Here is a 13,957-nt window from a genome sequence, read left to right as displayed (position 1 = left end):
TCCTGAGAGATTACAGTTGGGGAATATTCTTCAGAAGCCATATTTCTCAGAAAGCAGAAAGCGTGTATTTAGATGCTTATAATCTCAGCTAGTCCAAGGAAAAGCACCTATCATCCGAATTTCATATTTTCTAATTTTATTAAAAACTCACAAATTTGTCAACATGTCGTATTTATACAGTGAATGGTCTAATATGCACTGGAGGTCACGTAAGCTTAGGTTTATTAGAACAATAAAAGACATACCATGAGAATTTGATATTTAAAGAAAGTAGCAGCTGCTTGCTGCACATTTGACCATCAATTTCAATAGTTTGGATTTTCCTTTAAAGACACAAAAATAAAACTTGTAGGTCTAAGTATGTTATATTAACAATTTATGAATGTTTTTTTTCAGCAGACTAAAAAAATTAAGAAGTCAATACTTCTTATTGTTTTTTAAACACTTACACTTTGTTTCAACACGTTCTGCAGATAATGGTGCAAAGCACTTTTACAGTATTTGTGCTATGTTTTTATTTGGCAACTGTCTACTTGTTTTTTTTTTTGTCCAGTTTTTTTTTTTTTTTTGTAAACAACATTTTGTACAAACTAGCACAGTGAACCACAACCCCAGCAAACTTCCATCATACAATATAAATAAAATCAATACAAAAGTTTGGTTGGTTGCTTGGAACATTTTTTTCTGGATCAAGAGGTTCTAAATCATGGTTGATACTTTTAACTCCTGAATTAAATATATTACGTAAACAGTTGACTGTTCTATGTCCCTTTCAGACCCTTGTTAAAATAATTTTAGAAGGTAGACTTCATTTATCAACATTTCAAGTTCTCTTCCATTAAATAAAGGGTTCACCATCCATACACATTGTAACATTTTGCCTTTTGAAGGCTAACTTCTTCAGATTTGGTGGAATTCTTGGGGAACAAAAACAGGATATGCCAAGAAAGAGAAAAAAAAGCTTTTTCTCCCTGGCCTTCAGAAACATATTTAGTGTCGAAAAGGTTGTTTAAGTGTCAGTATGGCAGAGCCTTGAAAGGCAAGGAGGTCTGAGGAGTTTTCAAATAAATAAATTAGTCTGACGGCTTAGATCTTTCCTGGAGTCAACATTGCAGGTTAGCGTTAGATCAGCCGCCTTGGGTGTTTCTCTGTAAAGCTGACAAGTCTTTGACGGTAGCTGACGCTGTTAATGTGTCGCTATCGCTGTTTTAGAGCGGCGATTTAACCGGTGGTACGTATTGAGCTTCTGGAGGGACGCTGCTGTGCCGGGAGTTCATACAGCGACCTGGTCAACAGTATCGTTTCTTTCTCTTCTTGAGTTCGGACTTGGGATAAAGAAAGAAAGAAGGAAACGGAACATCAACACAATGGGTTCAAGAAGGTAAATGTCAATGCCCATGCTGCCCTCTGCTGCTCTCTCTGTGAGCTGTCCCACCACATTTATGACATAGGAAAAAAGGGGGGAAAAGACAAAAATGATAACCAGAATGTGCGGCCAGTGTCCCTGTTCCCTCCCTCCTCTGTTTATCATAATTTCTCTCTGCTGAAATGTCCGTTCACAGGAGCTACCAGACCGTGCCCTCGTTCATTTCTGATGGAGGGTGGGAGAGGTGGTTGCTGTATCCGGTGCCGTTGAGGGAGAGGGACGTAAAGGACGGACTAGGTCCAAAAACATCTGAGGACATACTGTGCAGGGGCCCAGGTATCCCTGGCTCTGGACTGGGCGAGTCCCCTGGGTGGTGAGACATGATATCTGAAAAGCGCTGTACTTCACTGGACGGATGGTGGCCGGGGATAGGATGGTCCATGCCCCCTAGCGGGGTACCGGTGGGTCCTGACGATGGAACAAAGGGGAGGTCTACAGGAGTCTGGGCCTGTGAAGATGGAGGGCCTTGGGGAAAGAAGTCGTAATTCCCTCCCGGGCCGTAGTACTCGCTCTGATAATCTGTAGATACACAAAGGATAAAAGAATTTCGGTTTATATTTGGAAACAAAGAGCAGGCGGAAACTCCTTGTTTAAAAATTCTGAGAGTATGTAGTGTGTCGTTCTTTGGAATAAATCTCAATACGCCACATTAGTCACAGAACATGTTACACTGAAATCACAAATGTAGCTGGGTGGGGAGAACAAAGCTTTGCTAATTACAGCGAGGAAGGCTTCGCCTTTCTGAACAGCTGAAAACGTATGAAACAAGCTGTTATTGATATGATAGAGTATATATAACAATAACTGCTTTGTTTTATGCATATGGAGGAGAACCTAGTAAATTATATATATATAAAATAGATATAGGGGGAATCTGGGGCTAGTTATCACAGTTTCTACTTCAGTTCATGTTTCGCAGGGAAAGTGTCATCAACTATCTGCCTTTAAAGAAACTAAGTGTCATAAATTTAGATTTAGTTTGTTTACCCAACAGCTACAGCAGAAATATATTAGGATTTTAGTAGGAATAACAAAAAATACACAAAAAATTATTTTATCCTAATATAAGTGGGTTAAAAAAAACTTTTTAAAAAATCAACATTCAAAACCACTGATATTGTACAGATTTGTGTAACAGAACTTTTCTTATATATATATATATATATATATATATATATATATATATATATATATATATATATAACACACTTAAACTTAGGTCAAATATAAAGTGAAATAAAAATAAACTAGACTGAATAAAATCGACACGTGTATGTATATCCCAGGAACATACACAGCACTGTGGATTAAAATTAAAGTAAAAAGCATTCAAAAGTTCTTAAAAGAGCAACACAACAAACAACTGTTTCCACAATATCAAAGCATTTCAAACACATTGACAACAGGACAAATTAGACAGTAGCTATATGTTCAGGAAGTCCAGTTTATAAGACTAAACATTTATATTTGTAGACTATTTGAATTAAAAACACAAACTAATATATAAAACACGTGTCATTGTCGCTTCTGAGGCGAAACAAATTAAACCAACGCGAGATAAAAATACATATTTCAGACTTAGGTTTGATATAGATAAATCTATAATAATGCATTATATCTTACCTCCATAATATGAAAACGGTCCGTTTGGAATTAATTCTCCAGGCTCGAGTCTGTCCACGAGCGTTCGCATTCTTCTCGGACTCCGGAAGAACGCGTGTCTCCTCGCGCCGAGCGCGCTCAGCTGTTTCATGCGCCGCTCTTTAGACCGCCGGTTCTGAAACCATACCTAGAGAACATGGGCAAAAAAGCATTGGAAACTTTTTAAAATTGTGTGCTAAAATCGGTTACAATAGTTAATTTCAGTGGTAAAAACCAACAGTGTGCATTGTATGTGTAGGCTATGCAGCTTCACGAAATAATTGCAGAAGTATTATGGTAATTAATTACGTTCAGTAGCACGCAGTTATAGGCTAAATACACAGCAACATGGGCAAACATAAACTTTGAACAAATATCATATTATCAACTACCAAAATAAAAACATTATATGTTAACCATATTAATATATTTGCGTTAATGTATGTGACTGCTCTGTTTAAATGCGGTCAGCATTATACCAACATATTTGTTTTGGTTGATTTTACGATTTTTCAGAGGGTCAATTCGATTTTATTTATTAGTGTAGTATAGGCTTATTCTAAGTGGCCTATGTGCAGGCTGTACCTTTGACTTAAACATTTAAAGCATTTTTAAACTTTTGTAGTTTCTTTTTATTATTATTATTTTACTGTGAGTGCCAAGCAAACTAAAATAAGATACCCTATAGATGTGCAAACCTAACAGTCTGACACTATGGCCTAATGTTTACATGTCACGTTTACTATTTTTATTGGGTCAGAGCGTTTTCACAGTCTACTGAGGTATAGGCCTGTGAAGTGACGGAATACATTCGTATTGTAGTGACAAGATTACTCGTAATTATCGTCACTGTTAGAGTCGGATCTAACCTCACTTTAATGATCTTTTAACCCTCCATTTACTCCGACTGAGGGGGCAGCAGCGGGGACTTCAAATCTCTAATTAATACTTAATAGGAGGGTGGTTACCGATATATTAACCGGCTCTATGCAGTTATTATTTCGTAATCTATATATCCACCCTTGAATTCCTTTTGCTAATTATAGTTTACTCTGACGGTCTTAAATATCCAACCTCGCCACTCTATTAATCTCAACCCCTTCCCTGCACTTGATCTCATGTTCAGTCTCATTTTAAGGCATTATCCCCGCAGCACCAATCTATTACGGGGCTTTTAACGATGATGATGCTTTATCTGTGTTCTTATCGGATCTCTCCAGCTGAACAAAATGACCAAGATGAGGATCCTTAAAACGATGCTGACAAATCCTATATAGCGTGCGTAAATGAGGGCGCACATTCGCCAATGTACTGCGCGCCTTGGCTGGACTCTCATTGTTCCGTCCGTTCACTCGACAAAAAAAAGCAAAGATCGATTCTCAATTTCTCACAGAACACCACCTAGTATGAGGTACTTTGACAGACACAGGGACAGATTTCTGCGTTTCCACTTGACTGAGAACCGTCACAGCATGTCTAAATGTGGTCGCAAAACGTGATGGCGCTGCATTGCCAAGACTCCCATCGTTCTCACCAGTCTGATGCCAGCTGGCGTGCCTCTCCATCTCTCGAGTCAAGTATAAAAAGGCTAACCATATAAATGTTACTTCCAAATATTTACAGGTGCCAGCAAAACGTGTCCTCATTTCAATTCAAATGGTCTTGCCTCAAGGATTGGAAAGGAGGCACAGTGAAGGCTCGCATGTGCTTTTCTCTATTTCATCCAGGAAGAGATATTTGTAGGCTACCACAAGATACCTAAGAATCACACACTAAATTCTCGCCAAGAAACAGTATTTGTAGGCCTATCTAGTCGTGTTTGTCGTCAAAATTGCGAGCAGCAAGCGTAGCAATTATATGCTACCAATAAACACAGTGTGTTAGTGTATGTAGGCTAATGGTGTTTAAGTTTACCTGAATAACTCGCATGTTGAGCCCCGTCTCCTGCGCCAGTTGCTCCCTGATGTGTCTGGTTGGTTTGGGGGTCGCCGCGAATGCCGCTTTTAGTGTCTCCAACTGCTTTGCTTTAATCGTGGTACGCGGTCCTCTCCGTTTGCCTCCGAGGTTCTGGTCATCATTTTCATTGTTACCCGTTTCTTTGTCCGATAAGTTTGCGCTTTCCGCATCCTTGACGTCGTCCTGTAGCTGGTCTTGCGAATCTGGCGATAAACTAGGGTCACTGCAAGCTGTAACTGAATGTGGAAAGGGACGTCGGAGACAAGGAGTCGAAATAAAAACCTCAGAATTAGACATGGGGAACAGATAAGTGTTATATACTAAACAATGGAATGTAAAATAAATAAATAACCCCACAGGAAAAAAGAAAGAAAGAAACGCAAAATTCAATAAAACAAAAGAAGAAATGAATAAACAAAGAAAGAACAAAGAAATACTGGCATTTAGAGCAGAACTGTCACAATGCACTAGTTTACTGTAAAATATTATTAGAAAATAAACTGGCCAGCAGTTCCTCTGCAATAGGCCACAAAATGAATGCAGCAAAATCTGTAGGCTACCTCATTTCACATTGAAATTGGAAGAAAAAGATGAGATGCTTTTCAAAAATTTCTATGCATGACACCGTCTGAAGATTTATTTTATTTAACAATATAGAAAAAACTATAATTTGCTTTTGTGAGACATATTGAACGGACTCAAAGAGAGTTCAGTCTGTATTTGTTAATAATTTTCATGTTTTCGTCAAAAGATAGGCCTACCTTATTTTTAATCTAAATGTTCAATATTATTGATATAATATTGAAATAATATCGGACAAAATATATATGCTATATTCACAGTTATCATTTCACCTATCTCATTTTACTCACCTGAAAGGAGATTGGCGTCTTTTCCGTTCGAGCTGCTTAAATAATCTTCTTTGCAGACAAATTTATTTTCGTCTATGATATACAATTCCTCCCCCGTCGAAAGCTGCTTGTTACACATCATGCATGTGAAGCAGTTCAGATGAAAGACTTTGCTCCGTGCCCTCCGGACCAAGTCATTCGGCGAGATCCCCTGAGCACAACCCGCGCATTTCGTTCCAAAGCGCCTGCAAATGGACAGACCAAGAAAAAATGGTCACTATACCACGGTAAAAAAGCAGATACATATATAAGGATATGTCCTATGCCCAGAGCAGGGTGGTGTAATAGCATCGTAAATATTTGAGTGTATATAAAATTTTAGTTCGTAAATGTTTTATATTATCATCACTGTTATTTTGGGAATAATATAGGCTATCGCAATAATTATTTGTTCAGTTGTTAATGTTTATGCAATGTTAACGCAAAATAAAAATAAAATACATTTAGATTATTATTAGTACACCTAAAAATATACTTTGAATTTAGATGTATTTTGCATGTGTTTAAATGTGCATTAAAGCATAATAACCCGTAACAAAGACATGTACATTCTTCCAATACAAACACCATTGCAGTAAATACTCACCACTTCATTGTGACCAATAATGTGTATTGTGGTTCTCTGTACAGATTGTTGATTCTGAGTCTGTGATTACATTGTCTGAGGGTTTCCATCTCAAAGTCGTTTATTATTCAAATCCACTTATCACATCTTAACTCGAAGCACTGCAGCCACACGCGGGGCCACTGGGCCGCGTTACACTTTCAACTACCCTGGCAAAGCATTGATCCCTGCGGCTTCCCTGGCTGCCATTCGTTGTAAACAAAGTGTGATTTCCTTAAAACCCTTGCTGCGGACGAGTACACAGACTATTAGTGTATCTGCTCGCCATTTTGCATAACAATTCAAATTAACAAGCATTTAATTAATGGACGTCCTAATCAAAGAATCAAACAAGTCGGGCTTGTTGACAGTACTTAGGGTCACACTTCATGTTAGTGTGAATGTAAGTCCTAATTCTAATGAAATCATGCAAAATGGTATATGCACTATGTTGTAGCTTCAACAGCATTTTGAATTTAAGTTTATTACAGATCAATTTTCATCAAATTTAAGTAACACTGTAAATGTTTGAGTGATTGAGAAAAAGCTACTTCCCAAATGTGTGAAACCCCTTTTAAAACTTAACTGTGCCATTTTAAAATCATATATATATATATTTGTGGTTGTCTTTTGGTTTCATTTATGTATAACCCATGAACGGTAAATTATACAAAAAATGTAAATAAATAAATAAATAAAATGATTTAACCAGCTGCACACCAACCGTTTATATCTGTATATTGGAGTTAAAAATGACCTTTTTATGTTGTTCTTGTAGTCAATTATACCAGTGTCCCTGAAGATCATCGTATTAAAAAAACTATTATATTCCCATGTATCACAGACATAGATCCACAGCAGAATTTTTTTTTTTTTGATGAGGTCGAACTCACGCAAGGAACTTACCTAAAGAAGTCGTTTTTGCAATAGAGTTTTCCTTCTCGAGAGAAGCATTTCTCTGTTAGGTTACATTTGCACTCGCAGCATTGTACGCACTTGATGTGCCATGCTCTGTCCAGAACATTGAGGAGAAACCTGTCTAATATAGGCCTCTCGCAGCCCGCACAGTGGACCATCGTCTTTGGATGTGCTCCCACAGTTACTGCCGTGGTGTCCACAACCTGAGGGTCTGCTGCTCCTGCTTTCCCCTTTCAAAAGAGAGGAGGGAAAGGGGTGTAACGCTGAAGGATGCTCCAAATCAGTCTTGGCGAACAGGTTTGAAAGGAAAAGATCAAGAAGTTTTAAATATATTCACCACTTTTGTGTATGCGGATGGACCTGTAGCGGTCCAAAATCAAGATGACGAAAGAGGATCTTCTCATGAGGTAGTGCTTCAGTTGTCAGTCATTATTTCTCATCCTCTTCCTTCCCAAATTCTGAGATGCACAAATGAAGCCAGCATAGAGAAATCTTTCAAAACACCAACTGTTCGTTGGCTACAAAGACATGGACATCATTGCGGAAAAAGCAAGTCGCCGTTGTCAACAAGGTGAAGCATTGGTGTTGATGTTCATTCAAGTCTTTCATAAGCAAGCATCTAATGCAACCGGTCTTCAGCACAGGAGACACGCGAGCCCAGAGACACTAGAGTGCACTTTACCATGTCCACGTATCCACTGTTTACGTCCCTCTGAAAGATGCAATGACCAAACGCGTTTGGAAAAGTCCTTCTGTAACGTGTGCTGTTTTCCTCGGTAAGACAGAAGAGGTGAAAGATGCTAGTGTGAACAGAATGCGCGTGACATCTCGTTGCAGGACTGATGACGATCCCCGAACAGCCTCCGGTGTTCTGCATGTTCCTGAAAGCACACGAGCCAGCCTTATTCACAGCCTCCTGACGTCACTCCGGGCCGAGGCCAATCAGCGGCTTGCCGTTCAAGTAACCATTAGCTATCCCCTCACCGCTTTACCGGCACACTCTGCGCTATTTATAGGGAACAGAAGACACCAATTGTCAAAAATCCCAGAAACTGTCATATCTTAGTTAATGTGGGGAGTCAGAAAACAGACCTTGCTATTTGAAAGTCTTTTGAGTTTTTCTCGTCATTTTCCAATAATCGTCTATTCTGGTGGAGCCGAGGGACAAGAGAAGCATTTGATAAGGTACATATCTGATAATTTACGCATTGTTTATGTATAGCCTATGTAGATGTGTCGGTGCGTTAAGTTATTGGAGATACGTCATGCTGTGAAAACTGTTGTGTAACTGAGTGTGTGTGACTGCGTTGTTTATTTATTAAAAAGAAATGTAGCGCAAGGATGCTTATTCTGGAATATGCATTGCTTTTTTCTTTATTCATTGTATTGAATAACAGCGCAAGCATGAAATTATTTGTATGTATATATTTTTTTATGTATCCGGTATGTAACTATTAAGACAACGGAATGTTTCCTGAAACCTTTATGAAGTTTGCCATAAAATAATAACGTAGCTACTTTGTTTTATAAAATCATGTTATGTCTTGGGCGAGAACTAATGTGAAAATGTCAAAAAGAGTTAATTTCCCCATTCACTGACATTAAATCTAATTTATAACCATAATATATCCCAAGACAGTAAGATAGAATAATACACAGCGTTAAAAAACTATATTTTAAAGCTATTCTTTATAGCCTACTCCGTTTAAAGAATTTTACGAAGACGATTTGACAACGTCATTCAATCAACGAAAAAGACACTTAATCCTCCTTTGGTCCTTTGTTAAAAGAGAGAAAGTGAAAGACATGAGGGCTCTAAACTTTACAGGATGTTAGATCACCTCAGCAGCCTCTAATGGCCCAAACACCTTATGGTGTTATGTTGGATCTGTTAAGTCCGTTCTTCTGATTTTAAGCAATATACACCGTGTTCTTCAAGTTATGTAGCCTAGCTAATAGTTAAATTTCATTGTAAATAATAATTAGGGTATAATGAATTTAGAACCATTTCAGATTGTATGGGTTCCATGCTTGTTTCCTTGTATGGATGGACAATAATTTTCTCGATAACCCTTGAATGTTATTTTTAGTGTGTTATAATAATTAAAATGTGCTCAGTGTGTATGTAATTACTAATTATGGCGAGTTTTTGTCTGTACACGAATTATTTTCTAATATGAAATGTTTAGTTTTTGCTGTATGCACATTAACCTTACCTGAAATTTCCACAGCAAATATTTGTATGTAATAATTCAATATCATTAAAGCACACGTTCCGAATCCTAATCTTATTTCGAACCTCTGGTACCTTTGCCTTCCCTTCATCATGTGTGACACTGACACAATTCACCACCATATAGCTACAGACTCTGCCATACCAGCTTACACACACACACACACACACACACACATCACGCCCCTCAACCTCACAATCTCAGCTATTTACATTCTCTCCGAGTATATTGTGCAATCGTTCCAGTCTGGAATCTGGAACCAATACCACGCAACTTTGTGCATATGGGCCATTTCTCATGTAAAACGGGACAGTGGGGCTGGTCCACTCCTATGGCAGCAAAAGGCCTTACACAACACACAAAAACAGCTGCCGATGAGCGTCTAGGGAGTGCTCCTCTTTGACTGTGGGACCCTTGGATGACATGTGTTGTTTCACGACGAATAACAGATAAAAGATGAACACACTCCATCTTTTGCAGTCGCTATGTAGCCACCACTCCTCCCCTTTCTCTCATTTGAACTAGTCTCATTTAACCATTTCTCACTCTTTGGAAGGCATGATAATCCACTGGTTGTGTCGTCTTCAATAATAGAGATAATGGAATATAGAGAGAAACGGAATAAAACAATCTATAATAATATTTTAGATAGGCCATGTGTGCAACAACATTTAAACATTTTCGTATTCTTTTCGTCACATTTCTGTTTATTTCGGCCATATTTTAGTGTATAGGCTAATACATTATCACTTTATTAGAGGCTAAAACTTGTTATTACAGCTTAATAATACTAATAGCCTAATAATAATACGGTGATAATAATAATACTTTTCTCGCACTGATTATATTTATGATATTATATGTTAACAGTTCAAAATACTTTGCAAATAATTTGACTGAACTATATTTTCTTTGTAATTCGTATGATTTAAAATAAAATAAAATAACCTAAAATTGTACCCTCATTCGTTCATCATGTATTTTAGTAATTGAAGCCGTTCATCGAGAGGGATTTGGAAAAAAAAAAATATATATTTAGGTTATAGCCTATTAACAAAATCTGCTTTCCACTTTAAGTAGAACTTCGGAAACATTTAGGCTATATCGCATGTCTATCCTACAAGGGAAGTTTCATTAATAATAGCCTAATACTAATAATAAACATAATGCTTACAAATGTATCCATTTCGATATAAGACTGATAATTAGACATGCTGACTCATCCATGATGATGGGAATACAGCTTTCAATTAGTGGCATCGTCAGGTGGACTACTGACCGAACGGAAAAAACGGCCAGTCTGGAGATGGGGCAGTGCTAGAGGGAGCTATCGATCGAAAAATTCTCACCACTGAGAGACCAATGCCTGTCAAACTGCACTGGCTGCTTTACGCATGCTCTAGCGCGGAATATTTTTCGAATAAGCTGAACCTAAAAAGCAAGAGAGTGAATCAAACAGTTAGTGGTTTATAGATACTGTAGAAATTCTCCGAAATTTATTATCACATAAAATGTGCAGCCTATTAAATCTCAACCAAGTGCATATTCAAGAGATTTATGCATATGGAACTACATATGGGCAAAGATTTCTGTTGTTCACGTCATGATCAGTGCATTTTGCTCAAGTGCAGTGTTAAAGTTCAGTGATGAGATGCATGGGATGTATATTAATACATAAATAAAGTAAACATTTTATCTTGAACGAGCTGCAAGTATTATAGAGTCAAATCGTTTAGAATATATCTAAAATTAATATTAATTTGACTTTTTAAAAAAATATATATTTTAGGACTTTTTCGTTTGTGGATGTTAGTTAAATATTCGTTTTAGAATAAAAAAATAAACAAAAATTCCGAAAATAAAACAAAACGTATACGTAAATACAATTTAAAAGTGTTAAAGCAAATACCATTATTATTAAGAGAGTGAGTGGTTTTGCTTTTTTAGTGTATTTTTCCCCCGCATGTAGTCATTCTATATAGCTACGATACATTAACTGAACCAGTGTGGGCAGAGCAGTGTGTGATCGCTGGCCGTACAGACACGCTGTGACTCCGGTAATAAAGTGAGAAATATTACCCCTTACTCGGGCTTTGATCAGCTGGTGCACCGGGACCGCCAGGAGCCCGAGTAAAGGGGGGCTCTGTGCCTCGGGCCCCTCTCCATATCGCTCTGCACCGCTGCCTGTTTGTTTACGCGTTTTATTCATGATATGTGGAATGACTAGTAACGTGCTCTGCAGTAAAAAAAAAAAAAAAATGGCAGTGTTCGACAAACGCAAAATATAGTGCGGACATTTTATAAATTCGAAAATAATATAAATATTGTTGTAGCCTACCTAATATTATAGATTATCTGGCCAATGTGCAATTCGCGTTTTTTATTTTTTTTTCAAGTTGAAATGTTGAAAATATATGTTACTTAATCATTTCTTCTAAAGTCTTTACTACGTTTTACTCTTAGGATGGCTTCATTAAAATTAAGTTAAAACCTAAAACCTTTTTTTTTTTTAAGACCAATCAGCAAAACAACAGATCAAAAGGTCTGACATGGCAGCAAACAGCCCCACTGAGCACTCAGAACAGCACCTATGCCCTTACCAAGCGGTGTGCGCACGCGTGTGAGACCGCGCGGGCAGTGTGCGTGTGTGTGTGTGTAGTTGGGGGGTGCAATTTAAATATGACTGCAATGAAGCATGTGTCTTGCTTTGCTTTCAAGAGAATGTCTTTATTTTCGCAGTGTGGACAATAGGCGTGTGGTGCTCCAGGACCGCGTTGTGTCAATCTTTTCGGCTCTGCGGTGCAGTGAGGTGATGTGCAGCGACCAAACCCGGACCCACAGCATGTCCAAACCGATTAGGGGGCAGGGACGACTGAAGCAAGACCTCTGCAATTATATTCCTTACTGCAGTCTTCAACCAAAAATATGAACTCTAAATTCCAGACTAACTCAACGGACTGTTGACTTGTGGGTAAATAAAGTGTTCAGGAATAATTAGCAGTCCATCAGTGAAACCGTGACCACGTCAAATGAGATGCTCCTGTGAGCATAAAAAGCAAACATAATCCAATAGCTTCAGTATTGACCAGTAACTAAACATTTTTTCCTGACTTTCCAACTCTGCCGAAGACTGGCAAGAGAAATTCGATTTGGGTTATAGATCTCGTAGTCACTGGAACAGCTGTTATTTCCCCCCTAAACCCGATAATCAAACACAGACACGACGACCCGCTTAGGCCTTGCATCCAAGACCAAGGATTAACAGTCTTATTCCAATTTTAACTATGCCAGGCGACTAAATACGAATGATCATGCAATTATAAAATAGCTTCCAAAAATGTGATTATTAATCAGTCAGAGTCTACTTTTTGACACAGTAAATCTTAATATTTGGTTAATATTCGGGATGGATGGAAAATTATTGAGCAACGCAGGCTCAGCGTGAGTGGGAAATCAACGTGATGATGATGATGACTCACTCCCAAGATGCAATTTATTTTTGCCCAATGGAAAGCGATATGTCTATAACAATAAACGTATATAATAACGTTAAATTGTCTTAGATAAAATATAATAATCGTTCTTGATGCACCAGCACCTAAACATCCACAAAAAAAACATAAGAACATCTACGTCATTATCTCATTAGAGACAGACAAGCAAGGAGCAGTGACAAGAAAATTTTTATATTATTCCCCGCTGGGCACGAATAGAAACGAGCAGTCTTTGAGAGTGGTCGCTCTAGTTTAGATTAATGGTTCCCAGCGCTTATTCTGCAGTGCGGGTGAAAGGGCCAGGATCACTAATGATTATAATATAATGTGTGGTGATAACCACTCCCTTTGAGATATTATCGCGCAGTGGGCAATGCTCGGGGGACGACTGCGGGGCTGAAAATCAGCAGATAGCTACTAAACACGAGCAGATTTCTGCACTGAAGCTCCAAACGACTCCAGTACGACTCCAGTACGAAAAAGTACGACTCCAGTGCTGTCTGCTGCTGATATCAACAAGGGCTGAATTAAAGCACTATTTCTATTTTTAAGAAACCAGAATGATTTGTTTTGGTATTTTTTTTCTCTCTTGAACATAGCAATGACTTATTTGTGTAGGTATAGCCTGCCATCTGAAATGCTGGCTTTAAATGATGAACTTGAGTTTCTTTCCTTTCGGATGTTTTACTTCCATCTCATTATTGATCACCTTTTTCCACGAACCAGAGTGCTCGTGTTAGTGGAACCAGTGCATCATTACATGTAGGAGCTGT

At 38.1% G+C, this 13,957-nt stretch overlaps 1 protein-coding gene across 4 annotated transcripts; it reads right to left on the bottom strand.

Annotated features, from left to right (window-relative positions):
• Positions 1-1,374: 1,374 nt before the first annotated feature.
• lhx1a (LIM homeobox 1a) lies at positions 1,375-11,846 on the bottom strand. 4 transcript variants are annotated; one of them, XM_079611618.1, is made up of 8 exons: positions 11,777-11,846; positions 8,549-8,604; positions 7,794-8,462; positions 7,445-7,686; positions 5,896-6,119; positions 4,982-5,259; positions 3,050-3,215; positions 1,375-1,945 (listed from the first exon to the last, which is right to left on the bottom strand). In XM_079611618.1, the coding sequence occupies exons 4-8, from the start codon at positions 7,612-7,614 to the stop codon at positions 1,566-1,568; spliced, it is 1,218 nt and encodes a 405-aa protein (XP_079467744.1). In that variant the 5' UTR covers positions 7,615-7,686; positions 7,794-8,462; positions 8,549-8,604; positions 11,777-11,846; the 3' UTR covers positions 1,375-1,565. The 4 variants fall into 4 exon arrangements, with proteins under 4 accessions (XP_079467744.1, XP_079467743.1, XP_079467745.1 ...); XM_079611617.1 differs by having other exon boundaries at positions 7,445-8,462; XM_079611619.1 differs by having other exon boundaries at positions 4,982-5,226; positions 7,445-8,462.
• Between the last annotated feature and the right edge of the window lie 2,111 nt (positions 11,847-13,957).

Source organism: Phoxinus phoxinus (genome assembly GCF_949152265.1).
Source record: "Phoxinus phoxinus genome assembly, chromosome: 4".
NCBI lineage: Eukaryota > Metazoa > Chordata > Actinopteri > Cypriniformes > Leuciscidae > Phoxinus > Phoxinus phoxinus.
Note: the sequence above shows the minus strand (reverse complement) of the source record. Positions and strands in the feature narration are given on the sequence as shown.

Coding starts and splice junctions, on each gene's coding strand:
- lhx1a (XM_079611617.1), bottom strand. CDS start 7,614: ATGGTCCACTGTGCGGGCTGCGAGAGGCCTATATTAGACAGGTTTCTC. Junction 5,260..5,895: donor AGACGCCAATCTCCTTTCAG/GTGAGTAAAATG, acceptor TTCCACATTCAG/TTACAGCTTGCAGTGACCCT. Junction 1,946..3,049: donor ACCGTTTTCATATTATGGAG/GTAAGATATAAT, acceptor GTGTATCTACAG/ATTATCAGAGCGAGTACTAC.